This window comes from Aulonocara sp. 'chitande type north' Nkhata Bay, linkage group LG9 (genome assembly GCF_057382095.1).
Source record: "Aulonocara sp. 'chitande type north' Nkhata Bay isolate Kocher_YH1m ecotype deep benthic linkage group LG9, A_spYH_male_GT1.1, whole genome shotgun sequence".
In the NCBI taxonomy this organism is placed as follows: domain Eukaryota; kingdom Metazoa; phylum Chordata; class Actinopteri; order Cichliformes; family Cichlidae; genus Aulonocara; species Aulonocara sp. 'chitande type north' Nkhata Bay.
Genome location: NC_141352.1, coordinates 2,393,896 through 2,416,185, shown reverse-complemented (window position 1 = coordinate 2,416,185; position 22,290 = coordinate 2,393,896). Strand labels below are relative to the sequence as shown.

At 44.3% G+C, this 22,290-nt stretch overlaps 1 protein-coding gene across 2 annotated transcripts in view; it reads left to right on the top strand.

The window, feature by feature from the left end:
- The first annotated feature begins 1,234 nt into the window (after window positions 1–1,234).
- plppr5b (phospholipid phosphatase related 5b) overlaps window positions 1,235–22,290 on the top strand; it is a 140,853-nt gene continuing 119,797 nt past the window's right edge. The window contains exons 1-2 of one of the 2 annotated variants that reach the window (XM_086305329.1): window positions 1,235–1,327; window positions 7,128–7,316. In XM_086305329.1, coding sequence (XP_086161455.1) covers window positions 1,265–1,327; window positions 7,128–7,316 — 252 coding nt within the window. In that variant the 5' untranslated portion in view covers window positions 1,235–1,264. The remainder of the gene's footprint in view (window positions 1,328–7,127; window positions 7,317–22,290) is intronic. The other variant, XM_086305327.1, reaches the window with a different exon arrangement.

The window sequence follows — 22,290 nt, the reverse complement described above, 5'->3', positions numbered from 1 at the left end:
TCAGTTTGCTCACCAGCTGCTGAGCTTAAGTGAACAATCAGCATTTGGACGTAACTCTTCCAGATGTGCCAAGCTCAGGTGAAGAGCACAGGAAATGGTGTCCTCTGTGGAGAGGTTTGGCCAGTAAGCAAACTTGAATGCGATGAATACATGATGCAGCAAAAGGGATGCTGTGGTCCTTTGCCAGCCTCTCGAAGCACTTCTTCAGGGTGGTAGTCATTACCAAATGTAATGGTGGATTTTTGGGGCAGCTTGAATCAGTGGCAGACTTGAAACACGATGAAACAACATCCTACTCCAGCATGTTGTCCAAAAGGACGTGTGCTGTTGGTGCCTGCGGAACAGTCAGTCTCCTCTGGCTTTTACAGACATCAGCCCGGGTGAAGATCGCCTCTTATTGCAGGGGTGTTCTCATTTATTGCAAATCTGGTGAAGTCAAGTCTAATTTTTTTTAAAGTATATTTAAAAACAACAAGAGTTGACCAAAGTCCTGTGCAACTAAAAAGAATAACACATAGCAGGGGAGCGTAAATAAAAAAGGCAAAGTCAGCAAACTTCAGAAAGGTAATCAGGTGTTTAATTTTAATGACTCAAAAGAGTTTAGAGAAGCTAGAACGGGGTATAAATGGTCTTTTTATGTGCGCCTGTCACATTTCAGACAGGTCAAGAATGCGGAGCCTGTCCAATTCCAAAAGAAAGGCTATTGCAATAATCAAGCTTGGGTGAAATGAAGGCATGAATTACTTTCTCGACGTCAGCAGATGAGAGAGCGTTCTTAGTCTTTGCGAGGACCCTCATAGAAAGACAATGTCTGCCTGTCATTTTAAGCCTTTTTTCCTTTGGAACCAGCTCCACATACGTGGAGCTTCACTGAAGCTGTCTGCATGTGTGCCTGTGCATCTTGTAACCTTTGAAACAGGAATATTTCAAAAAAGTTAGCACAGGTTTATCTCACTTTACTGCATTTAATGGAACTGAAACTAATTGCTGTAGTTTTGGAAACATTCTTGTTGTCTTGATGGCAAAGTTTTGGGCTTTCAACAATCATATTGCAAATTTCACTCTGAAATGCTTTTATCTAGTTCCCAGATACTTTCTCACAGTGGTCAGGTTTCTCCATGGAGTACAGCTGCTCCAGGCTTTAGAACTGTAGATGCAATATGTTGAAATGTTTCTGAAGCTTTGTAATAAAAAAAATTTGAATCATTTCTTCTCTGATCTCGTTTGTCTCTCTTTAGCTGCCCTGGTAAGAAGAGAAGTCAACATGCCTTCAAAACCACCAAGTAGAAAAGAGCGAAAGAAGTGGTTCACCTCTCTGACGGGGGAGGTAAGACGTGTTTCATGAGGTACGAGTAGATGGGATTGATGGATACTTTCAGTTGCATCAGAAAACTTTGTTTTAAGTGTTGTCCTATTAAAACAATGAGACTACTCTAACTAGTTTGAGTGCGTGTTGTTCACAATCTCACCAGTGTATGTATGTATGTATGTATGTATGTATGTATGTATGTATCTATCTATGTATCTATGTATCTATCTATCTATCTATCTATCTATCTATCTATCTATCTATCTATCTATCTATCTATCTATCTATCTATCTTTCTTTCTTTCTTTCTTTCTTTCTTTCTTTCTTTCTTTCTTTCTTTCTTTCTTTCTTTCTTTCTTTCTTTCTTTCTTTCTTTCTTTCTTTCTTTCTTTCAACGATACTGGAGAGTTGTGAATCAGTATGTCTGGCTTGGTTGCTTTATTATGGCTATTCAGTACTGAGACTTTGTACCTTTCTAACACAATCCAAAGATGATCTTTGCATTTCACTCAGATTGGAAGTAACAACTTTCATGATCTGCAGCTTTTGTTGATACTGTTGTAGCTACAGTGCTCCTTTTGTGCCAGGTGTGGGTCTTTGGTGTTACAGAATAGTGTTCTGTCACCCTCTGGTGGCAACAGAATCAGATCACACATCTCAGCAATTCGGCAACTGATAGTCTTTGTGAATTTGTATAGAGCTTACTCGTTTGCTTTTATCGGTGTGTTGGGACTCCTTTCAGTAAAACAGAACCCTGTGATTAACTTTGAACAGATTTAGCAGCTTTGATCAGACATTTCTATTTCTTTTTATTTTATTTTATTTTTTTGCTGTGGAAGAAGTAGTATAGTGAGTTACTTGTACTGGTCATGGACTTATTTAATTATTATAGTTATAATTATAATCTAATAATAATTACAATTATATAATTATAGTATAATTATAATTATATTAATTATAATATAATATAAGGCAGCACGGTGGCGCGGTGGTTAGCACTGTTGCCGCACAGCAAGAAGGTCCTGAGTTCAATTCCACCATCAGGCCGGGGTCTTTCTGTGTGGAGTTTGCATGTTCTCCCCGTGTCTGCGTGGGTTCCCTCCGGATACTCCGGCTTCCTCCCACCGTCCAAAGACGTGCAGCTTGTGGGGATAGGTTAATTGGATAATCCAAATTGTCACTGGGTGTGAATGTGCGAATGAATGAAAGTGAGTGCGAATGGTTGTTTGTCCCTGTATGTTGGCCCTGCGACAGACTGGCGACCTGTCCAGGGTGTACCCCGCCTCTCGCCCTATGACAGCTGGGATAGGCTCCAGCGCCCCTGAAAAGGATAAGCAGAAGTGAAGCGAATGGATAATATATATATAATATTATTTTTAAGTTTCTGCTTTTGAAGGCAGATAGTAATTAACACAGGTGCGTAAGCCGTGAAACATCTGCTGTCTGAACAGAGAGAACTGTACAGAATAAAGAAAGTGAATACTGCTAACATTTGTATACACAGCAGTCCCTCGCTATAACGCGGTTCAGTTTTCGCAGCCTCACTGTTTCGCGGATTTGTTTTCTCTGCAATTTTGCATGATTTTTTTCTTACAGTGCATTGTGTTCTGCATCCTGATTGGCTGTAGACCGTTGTCAGTTAATCTTGTGTCTCCTGTAACAGTCAGATAAGTCAAACTTTACTCAACTCATTCTTCTTGCTTCCTCTACTCCCGTACCATTGATTCATTAATGCTGAATTCTCTGGCAGCTGCTCTATTCCCATGTTCTGGACCTGAAAACAGGGTTTGATCTTTGGTTTCTATAATACTGGACTTATTTTTCTACAAAGGTTTGAACTTTGAGAGTTTAAACAAGAGAGAAAAGTGTGAAAATGTTCATGCCTGTCTGAGAAAAGTGTATAGAGTGTGTAGTGAGGGGTTTCACAGCCGTAAAACATCTATAATAATTGTAAAAAATAAAGTTGGCTACTTCGTGGATTTCACCTATTTTTAGAATGTAACCCCCGCGATAAACGAGGGACTGCTGTACTTATAAATGTTAGAAGTATACTTAACATTTATATACTTATACTTACTAGGAAAGCTTACTGACCATTAAAGCATCAAATAAAAAGTATAGACCCAGAAAGAACTATGCCCATATCTCTTCTGCTTCCTGAACTCCACAAAGGATGTCATCACTACTCATTGTCCATAACTGGGTGTAAAACAGCAACAATCGAACGTATTGGCCTTTCACTGTGTGGTCTTGTTTAGCTGCTCTCTCTGATGTGAAGTGTTGAAAGGAAGGTGGACAATGATGTCATCATTGAATTTTACAGCATTGGAAAGTGGAAGTGATGTAAAAGAATAGTCTGACAGCCAAACACGTGGGAAAGCAGACAGATGAGTGAAGAAAGTGAACATGATTTGCTGATATACAAAATTCAATTATGCTTTTTGCCAACTGGACTCTGATGGCCCCTCACAGCAGAATGAAATCCAAGCAGTGATAGAAATTACAGCAGAAGAAAAGAAACAGCAGTCTTGCTGTTGTAGGAAGTTCCTTCCTGTTAAAGAACAGATGTATGTTAGCAGCAGCATCGCAGAGGCACACGGTCAGACATAACATGAATAAACATGCATCATGATGAGTTAGAAAACTTAGGGAGGGCTCTGGATAGCAAAGGCATAAAGCAAAGCAGAGCCTGAGCCTGCAGTACAGCTCAGGGGCCACTTCAGGGCAGGAGAGAGCAGAGTCTAAGATAAGGCAGATACAGAGCCTGTGATAAGGCAAGGTGTAGGCGAAGGACAGGACATGAGAAAGCCTGCATTACAGCTCAAGGATGCTGATGGATTCCTGACTGAACATAATCTTTACACTAGATTAGCATAGTGCAGATTAGCAATTGGAGTTTAAAAAGAAGTCAAGGAATCAATTTATAGACCAAAATGTATTCAGACTTTTCACTCATCAAAGTAGCCACGGGATATAACAGCTGGACACACCTGTAGTCGTGGCTCATCATCAAAACACTCCACAAATCCTGCCAGTGATTCACTTCCTTATAAACCATTGAATCAGGTACTTTCCATAGTGATTCCCAGTATATTACACAGAAATAAGTTTTCTATTTTTTCATTTGGCTTTTGCTTTGCTCCTGATAAATTGTTTTCAAATATTGTGTATCCAAACTGTGGACATTCCCTTTTTAAGCTTTTGTGAAACAATAAAGGTAAAAACCTGCGTATTATTATTATTACATTATTATGAGGCCACACATAAAAAACAACACATGCAGAAGAAAAACATTGACAATCAATACAATCAATATGCACATTAAGAGACACAACACTCAAAACACAGACAGACAGCACAGCAGATACAGACTGCATGGCTACAGTTTGATTTTATGTACACTGCCAAACGTTTTAGGACGCCCCATTTTTTCCAGTTTTTTATTGAAAATTATGCAGTTTAGTGTCTCATTAAGTTTTGTTTCCTTGTGCTTATTAGTTTTTTCTAAACACTGTATAATTTCCTGTTTTAGGATTTGTGTCTAGTTATAGAGGATCATATTAGTTCTCTTTAGTGTTGTAGTGTTCCTGAGACCTGAACCTCCTGAACCTCCTGAGACCTGAACTCTTTCATGGCATGCTTTTCTAATTTCTCTTCACTACTTGGGCTGACTGGGGCCTGATGAATGTAAAAACAAAACATTACCTGATTTTTGTTTCTGAGAAAAATGAGATCCACATATGAGGACATTTGCTGTAAATTTTGATAGAGCAGTGGCAGCATAACGTCCTCGTAAGTGGATATCAGGCCCTTGTAGAGCACAATGTAGTACTTTGGTCCTTCCCAATGAATCATTCAACTCAGCAAAATGAGCAGAAAAAGCCAAGAACTCTAAAACTTGGGCGGAGTTTGATCCTTCTTCATGTCTCTGCTGGAATTTCCAATGGTGGACGTCTTGTGAACTGCTCGTTCCCAGAAGACGAAGCGAACGACACAGAATGTCTCCAGAAATTCCCAGTTTATGCTCTGATCTTAAAAGACGCTGATATCTACCCAGACCACATTATCCTCTCCATCACCGAACGTTCAGCTAATTTAAGGTATTTAAGTTCAGCTTTTAATTTTATGCTATTTTACTTCAGTTGGATTTGTCTTTAGCAAATTCTCACAAGAGCACTCATCTTAGCACAATCCCTTTTAAAGCAGTTAAAGCAATACGTTTTCTTTAAAACTCTGTGTTAGTTAATCACAGTTTACTCAATGCAGTCGTCGTTTTACTAAAGTCAGAGGTCAGAGTGTCCTGTGCATCGCCTCGCAGCATCACAACTCTCAAGTTTCAGTTAGGCCTGTCTTTAGAATCGTTATTACATTTTTGCATTGCTCAACTTAAACACAATTATATCTACCTGAGTATATTCTGATTGGCACTAAGTATAGTAAACTGTCAGCAAAACCACATGTGAATCATAATCGTGTTTAACCATTACAACATTTAAAACTACTGACAGGTTGGTTGCACAGTTCTGATCTTCTTACTCCCAGAGATGAATATAAAGGTCAGTGATCGATCATGTCCACACCTCAAAATCCAAACATTTTTACTACTCAAATTACATTTGATTATATCCTTGATTAACAATAAAGAATAAAGTTACTATTAGCAAAAGCACACACAGACAAGAGTGCTTTAACACTTTATAAATCACATATAACACTCGATGGTGAGTCTTATATGATCCACGAGTGTTTGTTGCCTCCATCATGATGGTGTTTTTCTCCTGCTCTGCATCAGGTTTTTAAAGATGACAGATATTTAGTTTGGCTCGTTCAAAGTGGAGATGAGCTCTTTTGTCCAGGAGCGTCTGAGAAAAATAACAATCTTGGCTGATTACAGTTATTTTTTAAAGCCACTACATAATCATAACAATTACACGACTCCCCCCTTACTGAACGGTATTGCTGATAAGTCTCCGTTTTCTCCTTTTGTTAGCTGTTGAATTTTAAAGTTTAGCTGAACAGTTCTGTAAAACAAAAATGCATTCATGTGTTATATGTCATTTTTTATTCATCATATAATTATAAACAGATAAAACACTGACACACCTGTGCTGTTACATGTTGCTACAGCAGACTCCTGTGAAGAAGGCGCCTCCTGTGACTCATAAAGCCAGTGATTTGCACTCTTTCACTAAAGTTCTGAATCTTTCTTTCAGCAGCGCCGACAGGAAGTGACCTGCCATATGTGCCACAGAGAGCATCTGCATCTCTCCAGATGGAGACTCTGCATCATGCACCTTCTTCTCATTCACTTCTATTCATCTCCTCATTTCCCTGAGCACTCATATGACGTCCATGGCCCCTCCCTGCGCATAATCCCGTCTCTCCGTTCTCTCCAGCTGATCCTTTCTCTGCTGCTAAACACACGTCCGGGTTTACGCACACATATGGTTTACACACACACACACCCACACACACACGCACACACATACGCACACCCACACACACACACACACACGTGGATCACGCCAAGCTTTTAGCCAAGCCTTCTCAGCTCTTACGCGCAGACACACCCTCACACACGTCGCTCGCCCCCACACCTCCCCTTCTGTCTCAGTCAGTGTGCAGCGGCAGCAGCGGAGGGTGGAGGACGTGCTGAACGCAGTCACGGAGGCTTCTGGCGCACAGCCGAGCCGTCATGAGCCGCTCAGCGGAAGTGGACGCCGCTGCGGAGGAGGAGGGGGCTGAATAGAAGAGAGAGAGAGACTGTGTTCTAATTAAATGTCTCACGCTCTCCGTGTGCATCATGCTGTATTTCCAGCTGGTGATCATGGCCGGGACCGTCATGTTGGCCTACTACTTCGAATACACCGACACCTTCACCGTGCACGTGCAGGGCTTCTTCTGCTACGACACCACGTACACCAAACCGTACCTGGGGCCGGAGGACAGCAGCGCCGTCCCACCCGTGCTGCTGTACGCCGCGGTGGCCGGGCTGCCCACGCTGCTGGTGAGTGCACACCTGACCTGGCCGCATCAAGCCTCACTGACACTGATTGTGCTGTCACACTGTCGACGGCTGGCTGCTGCTGTGCTGCTGTAGCTGTACGCTGGAGTCATGCAGTGCAGGATGAAATGCATCAGTGCCGTTTGTTTCTCTGTGGCTGGAGCAGAATAAGAGCCTTTAGAAAGTCACTTTCAAGATAATCAAGGATTATTAGAATATACACTAATGAGATCTGCCCACTAACGCACACTGATCAGTCTGATTCAGTATTCGTAGTATTCACAGAACGAGATGTAACAAGTTTTTGGTGTTTTCAGCTTCCATGTAGCATGCACCGTCTACAGCTTCATCTTTAGTGCAAATTATAACACAAAATGTGAAAGAAGCGGTTCCCCAAATCATAAAATGCAGCATTTGAGTCATTGTTTTCCATCACTCCAGACTGAAGATTCTTTCATGTTTATTACATCTCATCATAGAATGAATGACCATCGGGCCACCTTTTCTCAGCGTGGGTATTTTATTTATTTACAAATTTAAATGGTGTTATTAATTAGAAGAAAGAAAGCAAACAAAACATTGAACATCATGAAGGTTAGAAATGTTATAACACTCACACCAAGGACAAACGCTCAGTGTTGTGTGTGGACCCGACTTTGATGTTTATGGTGCCGATTTTTTTATCTTATCGTTGCTTCTTTTGACTGTTTCAGCCACGTCTGCTGGGATGTCTGAAATAAGCAAAAGCTAAAGCGTAATAAAGAAGCTGAAGTGAGAAATCCCTGTGGAGTCAACAGACTCAAATATAGCAGTTGCTGCAGTTCCTCTCTACCCGCATCACAACCATCAGTGTGATGAACTCTTATCAGCTTATAGCGTTATGCTAGCGTACCTCTTTGGCTGCTGCATGCTCAGCTAGATTGACACTGTAACTCTGTAGTGTACTGACCGCTGATGCTGGAACTGAGGTTGGTAAAAAAAAAGACAAACAAGCTCACCCTGTGAATAACATAGTAAATATAAATAGTTATTTGTTATCTTATGTGCAGAACTTTGTGATTCTGTGTAGAAAGGTGCTATATAAATGAAATTGCATTTATTATTATTTATTTATAGTTTACACAGTCATTTTATCTGTCTTTGAATTACAGACTGGTGTAGCTTTAAGACTAATCTGCTTGATGTTCACTGAGATACAGTATATAACAACATCATAGATGATTATCCCTGTCAGAACTCAGTCAGAAAGTTAAAAGGTGACAATTTTGCGGGTTTATTAAACCTGGGAATCATCTGGGAGAGAAGGAGATGATACATACTTCACTCTTTGATGCTCTCACGTCTCAGATGCAGCTCCTGCAGCTTCCTGTTTGATCTTAACCTTTCCTTAGTATCTGACTCACAGTACACTCTACCGTGCTTCCTGGCTAATGTCCAACGGCTCTCTCATCAGCTTTTCCAATTACAAGCCGACTGTGCACTGAAGTTCAAATGCAAGCCTGAGCAGTGCAGTGCAGCTTGAATGTTAAGTGCAGTTATTACTGCTGCAGTCGCTGACAGTGCAGGCTGAGCTTACATAGCTCGATACACGCAGGACTGTCTGCAAGCCCCGAACTCTGCTTCAGCTGCTAGCCTACACACACACACACACGCACACACGCACGCACACACACACACACACACACACGCACACACAGACACACACACACACACACGCACACACACACACACACGCACACACACACACACACACACACACAGACACACACACACACACACACACACACACACACACACACACAAAATGTTTAAAAGGAGTCTGTGATTTTCTGCTATAAAATGTGTGTGTATACAGTGGGGCAAAAAAGTATTTAGTCAGCCACCGATTGTGCAAGTTCCCCCACCTAAAATGATGACAGAGGTCAGTAATTTGCACCAGAGGTACACTTCAACTGTGAGAGACAGAATGTGAAAAAAAAATCCATGAATCCACATGGTAGGATTTGTAAAGAATTTATTCGTAAATCAGGGTGGAAAATAAGTATTTGGTCAATAACAAAAATACAACTCAATACTTTGTAACATAACCTTTGTTGGCAATAACAGAGGTCAAACGTTTACTATAGGTCTTTACCAGGTTTGCACACACAGTAGCTGGTATTTTGGCCCATTCCTCCATGCAGATCTTCTCGAGAGCAGTGATGTTTTGGGGCTGTCGCCGAGCAACACGGACTTTCAACTCCCGCCACAGATTTTCTATGGGGTTGAGGTCTGGAGACTGGCTAGGCCACTCCAGGACTTTCAAATGCTTCTTACGGAGCCACTCCTTTGTTGCCCGGGCGGTGTGTTTTGGATCATTGTCATGTTGGAAGACCCAGCCTCGTTTCATCTTCAAAGTTCTCACTGATGGAAGGAGGTTTTGGCTCAAAATCTCACGATACATGGCCCCATTCATTCTGTCCTTAACACGGATCAGTCGTCCTGTCCCCTTGGCAGAAAAACAGCCCCATAGCATGATGTTTCCACCCCCATGCTTCACAGTAGGTATGGTGTTCTTGGGATGCAACTCAGTATTCTTCTTCCTCCAAACACGACGAGTTGAGTTTATACCAAAACGTTCTACTTTGGTTTCATCTGACCACATGACATTCTCCCAATCCTCTGCTGTATCATCCATGTGGTCTCTGGCAAACTTCAGACGGGCCTGGACATGCACTGGCTTCAGCAGCGGAACACGTCTGGCACTGCGGGATTTGATTCCCTGCCGTTGTAGTGTGTTACTGATGGTGACCTTTGTTACTTTGGTCCCAGCTCTCTGCAGGTCATTCACCAGGTCCCCCCGTGTGGTTCTGGGATCTTTGCTCACCGTTCTCATGATCATTTTGACCCCACGGGATGAGATCTTGCGTGGAGCCCCAGATCGAGGGAGATTGTCAGTGGTCTTGTATGTCTTCCATTTTCTGATGATTGCTCCCACAGTTGATTTTTTCACACCAAGCTGCTTGCCTATTGTAGATTCACTCTTCCCAGTCTGGTGCAGGTCTACAATACTTTTCCTGGTGTCCTTCGAAAGCTCTTTGGTCTTGGCCATGGCGGAGTTTGGAGTCTGACTGTTTGAGGCTGTGGACAGCTGTCTTTTATACAGATGATGAGTTCAAACAGGTGCCATTCATACAGGTAACGAGTGGGGGACAGAAAAACTTCTTACAGAAGACGTTACAGGTCTGTGAGAGCCAGAGATTTTCCATGTTTGAGGTGACCAAATACTTATTTTCCACCCTAATTTACGAATAAATTCTTTACAAATCCTACCATGTGAATTCATGGATTTTTTTTTTTCACATTCTGTCTCTCACAGTTGAAGTGTACCTCTGGTGCAAATTACTGACCTCTGTCATCATTTTAAGTGGGAGAACTTGCACAATCGGTGGCTGACTAAATACTTTTTTGCCCCACTGTATGGATAGGGATTTGTCCTGGTGTGTGGGACTCTAGCATCAGGTTTAAAAAAACACCCAGCACGCCCCTGTGGGCGGTTTATCCTTCAAGCTCGGGTCCTCTACCAGAGGCCTGGGAGCTTGAGGGTCCTGCGCAGTATCTTAGCTGTTCCCAGGACTGCGCTCTTCTGGACAGAGATCTCCGATGTTATTCCCGGGATCTGCTGGAGCCACTCGCCTAGCTTGGGAGTCACCACACCTAGTGCTCCGATTACCACGGGGACCACCGTTACCTTCACCCTCCACATCCTCTCGAGCTCTTCTCTGAGCCCTTGGTATTTCTCCAGCTTCTCGTGTTCCTTCTTCCTGATATTGCTGTCATTCGGAACCGCTACATCGATCACTACTGCCGTCTTCTTCTGTTTGTCTACCACCACTATGTCCGGTTGGTTAGCCACCACCATTTTGTCCGTCTGTATCTGGAAGTCCCACAGGATCTTAGCTCGGTCATTCTCCACCACCCTTGGGGGCATCTCCCATTTTGACCTCGGGACTTCCAGGTTATACTCGGCACAGATGTTCCTGTACACTATGCCGGCCACTTGGTTATGGCGTTCCATGTATGCCTTGCCTGCTAGCATCTTGCACCCTGCTGTTATGTGCTGGATTGTCTCTGGGGCATCTTTACACAGCCTGCACCTGGGGTCTTGCCTGGTGTGATAGACCCCAGCCTCTATGGATCTTGTGCTCAGAGCTTGTTCTTGTGCTGCCATGATTAGTGCCTCCATGCTGTCTTTCAGTCCAGCTTTGTCCAGCCACTGGTAGGATTTCTGGATATCAGCCACCTCCTCTATCTGCCGGTGGTACATACCGTGCAGGGGCCTGTCCTTCCATGATGGTTCCTCGTCTCCCTCCTCTTTCTTGGGTTTCTGCTGCCTGAGGTATTCACTGAGCACTCGGTCAGTTGGGGCCATCTTCCCAATGTATTCTTGGATGTTCGTTGTCTCATCCTGGACTGTGGTGCTGACACTCACCAGTCCCCGGCCCCCTTCCTTCCGCTTAGCGTACAGCCTCAGGGTGCTGGACTTGGGGTGAAACCCTCCATGCATGGTAAGGAGCTTTCTTGTCTTTATGTCAGTGGCTTCTATCTTCTCCTTTGGCCAGCCTATTACCCCAGCAGGGTACCTGATCACGGGCAGGGCGTACGTGTTGATGGCCCGGATCTTGTTCTTACCATTCAGCTGACTCCTCAGGACTTGCCTGACCCTCTGCAGGTACTTGGTGGTTGCAGCTTTTCTAGCGGCCTCTTCATGGTTCCCATTTGCCTGTGGGATCCCCAAGTACTTGTAACTGTCCTCTATGTCTGCAATGTTGCCTTCTGGTAGTTCAATCCCCTCAGTTCTGACTACCTTCCCTCTCTTTGTTACCATCCGGCTACACTTCTCCAGTCCGAACGACATTCCAATGTCATTGCTGTATAGCCTGGTAGTGTGGATCAGTGAATCGATGTCTCATTCACTCTTGGCATACAGCTTGATGTCATCCATGTACAGGAGGTGGCTGACAACTGCTCCGTTCCGTAGTCGGTATCCGTAGCCAGTCTTGTTAATGATCTCACTGAGGGGGTTCAGGCCTATGCAGAACAGCAGTGGGGACAGAGCATCTCCTTGGTAGATCCCGCACTTGATGGTGACTTGTGCTATGGGCTTGGAGTTGGCCTCTAGTGTTGTACGCCACATCCCCATTGAGTTCCTGATGAAGGCTCTTAGGGTCCCATTGATCTTGTACAATTCTAGGCATTCCAGTATCCAGCTGTGGGGCATTGAGTCATAGGCCTTCTTGTAATCAATCCAGGCAGTGCACAGGTTGGTCAGTCTGGTCTTGCAGTCTCGGCTGACTGTTCTGTCTACCAGTAGCTGGTGTTTTGCGCCTCTGGTATTCTTGCCAATTCCTTTCTGTGTCCCGCTCATGTATTGACCCATGTGCCTGTTCATCTTAGCCGATATGATGCCTGACAGGAGCTTCCATGTAGTACTGAGGCAGGTTATTGGTCGGTAGTTGGAGGGGACCGGTCCCTTCTTGGGGTCCTTGGGGATCAGGACCGTCCGGCCTTCAGTTAGCCATTCCGGGTGTCTCTCGTTAACTAGCAGCTGGTTCATTTGTGCTGCCAGACGCTCGTGGAGTGCAGTCAGCTTCTTCAGCCAGTAGGCGTGAACCATGTCGGGCCCTGGTGCTGTCCAACTCTTCATACTGGAGACCCTTTCTTGGATATCTGCCACTGTGATGGTTACTGGACCCTGTTCAGGGAGGTCGCTGTGGTCTGCCCTCAGATCCTCTAGCCACTGAGCATTGCCGTTATGGGTTGCATCCTTCTCCCATATGCTCTTCCAGTATTGCTCCGTCTCCAGCCTTGGTGCTGCTGTTCTCTTATTGTTCCCTTGCCACTGAGAGTACACCTTTGCTGGTTCTGTGGAGAACAGCTGGTTTATTCTCCTGCCTTCTATCTCTCTGGTGTACCTCCTCAAGCGGCTGGCCAAGGCTGTGAGTCTTTGCTTGGCAGTTTCCAAGGCCTCAGGTATGGACAGCTTGCTGTATTTCTTAGGCACCTTATTTGTCGCACCTTTCTGCAACTCCGTTAGTTGGCTAACCTCCCTCCGTGCTACTTTGATCTTGCCCTCTAGCCTCCTTCTCCATGGAGGGTACTGCCCCTTGTCGCTGTTCATCTTGTAGCCAAGCATCTCACTGATCACTGCTGCCGTATTGTAGATCAGCTTGTTAGTGTCGGTAATCGTGGTTGTAGGTATTGCCCGTAGTGCTGCATTAACATCATCTAGCAGACCTTCTGAGGGTACTTCACGTACTCTTAGTAACCGGCTACGGGGGATCCAGGTTTCAAGCTTGATAGCAGCTGGATAGCGTAGTGGTTAGACTACACGCCTTTGGAACAGAGGATCGCAAGTTCGATTCAGGGCACCCTGACGAAAAGTGGGCTACTGGAACAAGAAGGCATCGGTGGGCAAGAGACGAAAACAGGGCGTTGTTGGAATGCTACTACGCAAGTAACCCCGGCGGAAGGGGCTACATGAATAGGATGAGGGACCTATGGATTCTTCGATACCCAACATCCACAATGACGGCGAAACAACTAGTAGCTCAGTGTTCCAACATTCGAAAGAAGGGACTGCTCTCACAGCTAGAGATTGACGAGGTACAACACAAATATATATATATATATATATATATAGCTGGTGTTTTACTTCTCTGGTATTCCTACCAATCCCTTTCTGTGCCCCACTCATGTATTGACTCATGTGCCTGTTCATCTTAGCTGCTATGATGCCTGACAGGAGCTTCCAAGTGGTGCTGAGGCAGGTTATTGGTCGGTAGTAGGTAATTGGAGGGGACGGGTCCCTTCTACGGGTCCTTGAGGATCAGGACTGTCCGGCCTTCAGTTAGCCATTCTGGGTGTCTCTCGTCAAGTAGCAGCTGGTTCATTTGTGCTGCCAGTTGCCCTTGGAGGTGGCCAAAGCTGTGAGTTTTTGTTTGACAGTTTCCAAGGCTTCAGGTATGGACAGGTTCCTGTACTTCTTAGGCACCGTCTTTGTTGCACCTTTCTGCAGCTCCGATGGTTGTCTAGACTCCTTCCTGCTGCCTTGATCTTAGCCTCTAGTCTCCTTCTCCATGGAGGATACTCCTCTTCGTGGCTGTTTGTTCATCTTGTAGCCAAGCATCTCACTGACCACGGCTGCCGTAGGGTAGATCAGCTGATTAGTCTCAGTAATGGTCGCAGTAGGTATTGTCTGTAGTGTTTCATTCACATCCTCTACTAGATCTTCAGAGGGTACTTCATGTAATCTTGGTAATGGAGGGTGCAGGTTTCAAGCTTCATCATGATTCTGTTTTTCAGGTCAGTTTTTCTCATACTCAACGACCCTTCTTCCATCGCACTTGGGGCTTGGTACCCAATCTCAGGTGGGGGTGATGATATCTCCCCCTAACCTGTCGTCCTGGCTCCCCCTTGCTGTAGCATTTGTGTTGCAACTCGTCAGTCTCTAGCTGTGAGAGCAGTTCCTTCTTCTGAATGTCTGGATGGAGGTATCAAAGACTCCATAGGTCCCACATCCTATTCATGTAACCCCTTCCCCTGGGGTTACTTGTGAGTAGCATTCCAACAACGCCCTGTTTTCATCTCTTGCCCACTTATGCATCTCCATCTTGTTCCAGTAGCCCACTTCTCATTCTTCTTAGCACTGGGACCAGGCATGTGTTCTCTCTCTGGAGGTGCAGGCTCAGGTTGTATAGGCGTAGGAGTGCTCCACACAGCTGGCTAGCACAGGCCGTCGTCGGGTCCTGCTGCTTTCCCCTCTCTGAGCCTGTCTAGCTCTCTTCTCATTTACGTGGATGTAATGTGCAGGCCAGTCTGGGTGATGGAGATGAAAAAGAAAAGGAAAAAAAAGCAACAGAAACATCAAAGACACTAAAGAACGTTACAAAGACAGAGAACTGCTACAGCAGGCTGCCACTAGAAGGAGCCATCTGTAAACCATCTTTATTTATTTATGAATTTCATTCTGTTTGGTGTCTCTAACAAGAAAAAATCTTTTCAGAAACGTATTGCATAAGTGTAGTTTTCACTCAGAGGAAGGAAACCGGTAATGTTTTTCTATATGAAGGCATTCAACTAATTGATTTTCCTCTACTTGATGCAGATAAATACTATTAATGGGTTCACAGTACATAAGGACAAGCAGATTTGTGTAATGTTAAACTTGTGTGGATGAAGATGCTTCCTCTCAAAATGCACCAGAGGAAAAACAGTCAAACAGACTGGAACCTGTTGATTGTGTCAGGCATCAGAAGAAAAAAAGAAAAGCCTCTTTGACAGATCACATGGTATTTGCAACAGCTCAGGTTGTTTATTATGACATTTCCTTTTGTGTTACTTCTCCAGAAGAGAGTAACACAAAAGGAATTTCTGGCCAGGGGAACAGAAAGAAGACAAGGCAAGGCAAGTTTATTTGTATAGCACAATTCAACAACAAGGTGATTCAAAGTGCTTTACAGAGACATTAGAAATAAAAACAAATAAAAAGCATGATTTAAAATTGATTAAAACAAGCAAACAAACAAACTAATTAACAAACAAACAAAACAGTATATAAAATCAAAACAGATAAAATCAGAACAATAGATAAAATCAGTAGTTAAATGTAAGTTTTGAAATTTAAGCTTAAAAGTGTGGATTTGGTGCTTTATTCAAATGCAGCTGAGAACAGGTGAGTCTTCAACCTGGGTTTAAATAAACTTAGTGTTTCAGCTGATCTGAGGCTTTCTGGGAGTTTGTTCCAGATATAAGTAGCATAAAAGCTGAATGCAGCTTCTCCGTGTCTGGTTCTGACTCTGGGAACTGATAAAAGACTGGATCCAGATGACCTGAGGGATCTGGAAGGTTCATACTGGGTCAGGAGGTCACTGATGTATTTTGGTCCTAAACCATTCAGAGCTTTATAGACCAGCATCAGAACTTTAAAGTCTATCCTCTGATGGACAGGCAGCCAGTGTAAAGACCTCAGAGCTGGACTGATGTGGTCCACTTTTTTGGTCTTAGTGAGGACTCGAGCAGCAGAGTTCTGAATGAGCTGTAGTTGTCTGACTGATTTTTTAGGTAGACCTGTAAAGATGCTGTTACAGTAATCAAGCCTACTAAAGATGAATGCATGGACTAGTTTTTCCAGGTCCTGTTGAGACATCAGATCTTTTATCCTTGAAATATTCTTGAGGTGATAGTAAGCTGACTTTGTTATTGTCTTATTGTGTTTTTCTAAGTTTAGGTCTGCATCCATCACTACACCCAAATTTCTCGCCTGGTTTGTTGGTTTTTAGATGTATAGATTGAAGTTCTCTGGTGACCTGTAATCGTTTTTTCTTTGGCGCCAAAGACTATTACCTCAGTTTGTTTTTGTTTAGCTGGAGAAAATTGTGGCACAGCCAGTCATTAATTTTCTTCAATGCATTTACCAAGAGCCTGTACAGGGCCTCGGTCTCCTGGTGACATTGTGATATATATTTGTGTGTCATCTGCATAGCTATGATAGTTTATTTTGTTGTTCTTTATAATCTGTGCCAGTGGGAGCATGTAGATGTTAAACAGAGGGGGTCCCAAGATGGAACCTTGGGGAACTCCACATGTGATACTTGTCTGCTCAGATGTGAAGTTACCTATTGTTTTCTAAGTATGTTTTGAACCAGTTTAGTACAGTTCCTGAAAGACCTGCCCAGTTCTCCAGTCGTTTGAGTAATATGTTGTGGTCAACTGTATCAAATGCTGCACTGAGATCCAGTAAAACTAAGACTGACATTTTTCCACTGTCTGTATTCAGACATATGTCATTAAACACTTTGGTCAGAGCAGTTTCAGTGCTGTGGTTCTGACTGGAAGACATCATAGCAGTTATTCTGTGTTAAGAAGTAACTGACCTGTTGAGAAACTGCTTTTTCAATGATCTTACTTAAAAATGGGAGATTTGAGATCGGCCTGTAGTTGTTCATTTGTGTCTTGTCAAGATTGTCCTTTTTCAGTATAGGTTTTATTACAGCAGTTTTTAGTGGTTCTGGAAACACACCTGATAATAAAGAAAAGTTAACGATCTGTAACAGGTCTGACTCTAAAGTCTTTGAGACCTTTTTGAAAGAACTTGTTGGCAGGACATCTAAACAGCAGGAGGAGGAGTTCAGTTGACCTAAGATGTCCTCCAGGTCTTTGCTGTTAATAGGATGAAACTGTTTCATGGTGTTTGAACAGTTTTTTGGTGGACACAGTACATATTCTGAATCTGCTGTTGATGTACCAATTGCTTGTCTAATTTTTTGGATTGGACAAGGACAGCAGATGATGTTACAATAAATGTTACATTTTGCAAAGCTACCAGTTTGGAAATAACATGCTTATTTGTATAATTCTGGTTCAAATCAGATGAGATTTAGTGGTTTGCAGTAGACTGGTGAGTATATACACGTGATGCTTTTCTGTACTCCCTGATCCATCATGCACACACTTGGATATGCACCCCTCTTTAAAGACACAGCATAAAAAAGATGGGCGTCACTACCATTACTTCATGAAGTGATTTCAGGATTTTGAAGCCTCTGCAGCTTCAGCTGGCACCATCCAGATTCCAGAAACATTATCCTTCCCGCAGCCCCTAGATTGCAGCAATGCAAAGAATGGATGCAAACAGGCCAAACACAGTAATTAAGTAATGTACTGTATTACTTTTAATAAAAGTGTTCTGTGTAATATGTGTAATAGATTACTTTTTTTGAATAATGACCCAACACTGATCACAACAAAGAGAGGAAATCCCTCCAACGTGTATAAACATGTAGTTAATTTGCACAAATGTAATGTCTTAGTGATGCTGGTAGCTCTCAGACTGGAGCTAGTTAGAACACAATGAGAATCAATAAGAGAATTGATAAGGAATCGAATAATGGAATCGGAATCACTAAATTCTCAGCTACTATGTAAAGTGAAACGATAACCTGACAGCTGATCTATTGATCTGTCTTTGCTAAGAAGAGTAGGAAATAATAAACAAAACAAGATGTTTGAGCTTGTCAAAAAGAGGAGAGACAGAGAAGCAAGAAACGTGAGAGATCAGAAATGACAGCATGAAAAGCACAGACAGCGGCTGCAGTCGTTGTTTTTAACACTTGGTTTCACTTCAGTTCTCTTCACTTGTACTAAAGCAGAATGGCCATCCCTGGACTGGAGCACACAATGAACGCACCAGCAGTGCTGGACCATACACCCCACCTAACACGATATCCAGTGTTGTCTTTAATCTTTGTGATTCAATAAACTGAAAGGGTGACTTTGACCCATCTAAGGCAGCAAGAGGTGGCGATCTCCTCCAGGTGGGGCAGGGGGCAGCTAATTGTTTTGTTTTTTTTGGCTAGCTGAACTTCCTGCAAGGCTATGATGCAGTATGTGAGTACACTCTCAATGGTTATTCTGTAGAACGCCACCAGTAGCCTCTGCTTCAGGACCCTCAGAAAGTGTGAGGGGGGAGTGAGTTGGGGGGGCAAGTTTTTTTTTTGTTTTTTTTTTGGCCTGTCCCGTTTGGCTCTTTTGCCATCAGAATTGTTGTCTAAAGGCAAAGAAAGATGCCCAACGGATTTACTTTACCAAACTGACCATCCCAGCCTTGCCGTAATGGTCCATTTGATTCACCTTTTATTGTTTATTTTATTTTCACTTACTGAATACGGGACAGACTTGACTGGGGGAAAGAAGGGGAGAAAGAAAGAGGGAAAGAGAAACAGCTGAGAAGAGGGACGGGGGAGAAGGGCAAAAGACAAAAACCAACAGAACGGGCAGAGAAAAAAAATGCATATATCAATCACCTGGGTCACCTGCTGAGAAAGAAAAAAGAAAGCAAGCAGAAGAGAACAAGAGTAATAGAATAAACAACATCACAATGATATATGGGAATATGACAGTAAATACTAAATGTTAAACATTATTGTGCAGCACATAAGATCAACAGAACACAGTGTGCTTTGAGGTAGGAGCCAAAAAGGGTGTAGTTTGTGGGTGTGATCACCCGTGTGTACACCTGTGAGCATGGACGTGCTTGTTTTTTGTTTTTTAAAAGGTTCCTTCATGTAATAATCTGCTAGAGGGTGTGGGGGGGCCACAGCCCCGTCCTCCAGGGCGTGAAGCAGGTGTGGAGGAGATCAAAACTCCAGACATCCAGAGGCCCCCAGAACACAAGAGACCATGGAAGACCAACAGAGGGGCAGCCGCGCCACTGTCCTGGAAAGAGCTGAGGAGAGTCCCGGATGAGGGCTCACTCAGCAGCCGCGGAGCAGAAGCCAGGGGGAGTTGCAGTGACGCGCCCGTGAGCTCCGCCGGCAGCCAGCTGTGCCTGAGTGACCGAGCCCCAGGCCGAGAGGCCGGGGGCACCCCACCTCCGAAGTGGCCCGAGCGAGCCCCAGGCTCCAGGCCCCGATAAGCGGCCGCAAAGGAGTGAGCCGGTGTGTACCTGGACGCCCATCCCCGGACACAAAGAACCACCAACGCACCGATGTCTGAGGGGGTCCGCCACTGGCAGGGGAAGTGGTGGTAGGGGGAGATAGGCCTCCAAACCTTGGAGGGCCTGAGATGTCCCCAGAGAGGTGGCGCCTGACACCCAACCTGACATATAGACACAGACATACAGGCACACACAGATACAAACATCCATTCCCACCCTCATGCTCTCATATGCACTTACTCCACACTCAACCAACGTGGAGACAGACATAAAGAGACGTTGTACACACGATCACACTCCCCAAGCGTACTCTACAAACCGGGTCTAGGTGCCCCCGCCCCTGGAGGGGGGAACTGCACCCAGACCCAGGTGGTGTTTCCCTTTTCCCTGCGGTGGGGGGAGGCAGACCGCCCCGACTCCGCAGCAGCAGGAAGGCTCCACACTCCAGACCGCAGTCGGACGGCCAACTCCTCCTCCTAGTCCTAGCCCCCCTGCTCCAGCAGGTCGCAGAGAATGGGGGTGAGAGAAGACTCCAAACCTCCCTCCACCCGCTCATTGTAATGTTGATGCATGTGTGTTCTAAGGTGCATTTAAAACCCAGGAGGGCTTGGAGCTACCTGCCAGAGAGCAGCAGGTAAGCGCATGGTCCCTCCTGCTAGCCCTCAATGTCTACGTGTATTTAAAATTGAGAGGTGGGCAACGATGCCAGGGGAGGGAGCTCCTGAGGAGAGGAAAGCTCCTGCAAGATGTGACAACCTCCCCCACCAGTTGAAGAGCCCCCCAGGTGGCTCGACGCACCGGCGGTACCCTGCTCCAGGGCTGGGCCCCCATGCACCCACCCGCCCACAACCCCGGCAACACACCAACCAGGACCCAAGCCCCCGAGGCCCGGTCCGGGTCCCAGCCCAGAGACGGAGCGCCCCCAGAACCTCACGCCCATCCCGGACCCACCCAGGGGCAGCCAGGCTACCAGGTCAGTAACCCACGTCCGTCAGCACAGACCCTCCCCTAGCCCCGCTGCACGCAGCCGCGAGGAAACAGTCACCTGAGAGCCAACAGAGCCCCTAACCGGACATGACCGCTACCCCGGGTTGAGCCCCCCAAGGAAGATGCCTCCGGGGAACCCCCCGACGCCCTAAGCCTGTCCCTACCACCACACCAATCACAACAGTGAAGGCGGGACCAAACTATGACCCCCCCACCCCCACTAGGTGATGGAGCTTATCAAAGGAGCCCAGAGCAATTGATCTGATGTGGTGGCAGAGGCCGTATCAAGACTAATGTAATCTAATAGATAATTTCTATATTGGTTAGAATTAAGATTATTTTTATTTTTCCAGTTCATGAGGACTGTTTTCTTGGCTATGCATAGGGCAGTGAAAACCATATGGGCCATATTCTTTTCTGAAGTGACATTATCTAAGCTGCCCAACAAACACACTAAGGGGGAAGTTGGAATGTTACATTTCAGACACTTTGATAAGTCTTCACATATCTCGCGCCAAAACTTCTGAACTGGTGGACCGAACCAAAGAGCGTGGATATAATTGTCCGGTGAATTGGTTTGGCAGTGTGAGCAGTTGTTGGTAGACGTAAAGCCCATCTTGAACATCCGATGACCTGTATAGTGCACTCTATGTAATATTTTGTATTGAATTAATTGAAGACTGGGATTTCTAATTAGATGAAAGGTTTTTAAGCAAATCTGAGACCAGAAGTTTAGGTCTAAGTTAACTGATAAATCCGCTTCCCATTTTGCAATAGGAAGTGATATTGATTCATCTGTTTTAGAAAGCATTCTGTATATTTTGGATAGTAATTTGGGGGATTTTAAGAGTAAGAAATTGAACCACACTTGGTGGTGTTTGTAGTTCAACTTGACCCGGTTTAAATTTCTTTTTTACTATGGATTTAATTTGTTGATATTCTAAAAATCTTTTCTTGTTGATCCCATATTGTGTAAGTAGTCCGTCAAATGAAATAAATTCTGTTCCTTCTAGTATATGTTCTAAATATTTGATTCCTTTATCACTCCAATCTGAAAAGTTTATCATATTATTGTTTTGTAATATGTCAGGGTTGTTCCAGATAGGTGTACGTTTGCATGGGATTAATGAAGACGCCGTCAATTTTAGAAACTCCCACCATGCTGTCAGAGAAGAGCTGATGTTGATGCTTTTAAAGCATTCATGTCGTTGGATGTTTGAGCTGATAAATGGTAGGTCTGAGATCTCTAGATTATTGCAGAGTGCTTGTTCTACATCTAGCCAAGGTTCATCTAAGAGGGTGTGTTTTAGCCATCCTGAGATAAACTGAAGCCTGTTGGCTAAGAAGTAGTGCTGAAAGTTAGGCAGTTCTAGTCCTCCTTTATCCTTGGTCTTTTGTAGTGTTTTTAAGCTTATACGTGGGGGTTTATTTTTCCAAAGGAATTTGGACATACATGAATCTAGAGATCTGAACCAATCTTGTGGCGGTTTAGTTGGGATCATTGAGAATAAATAA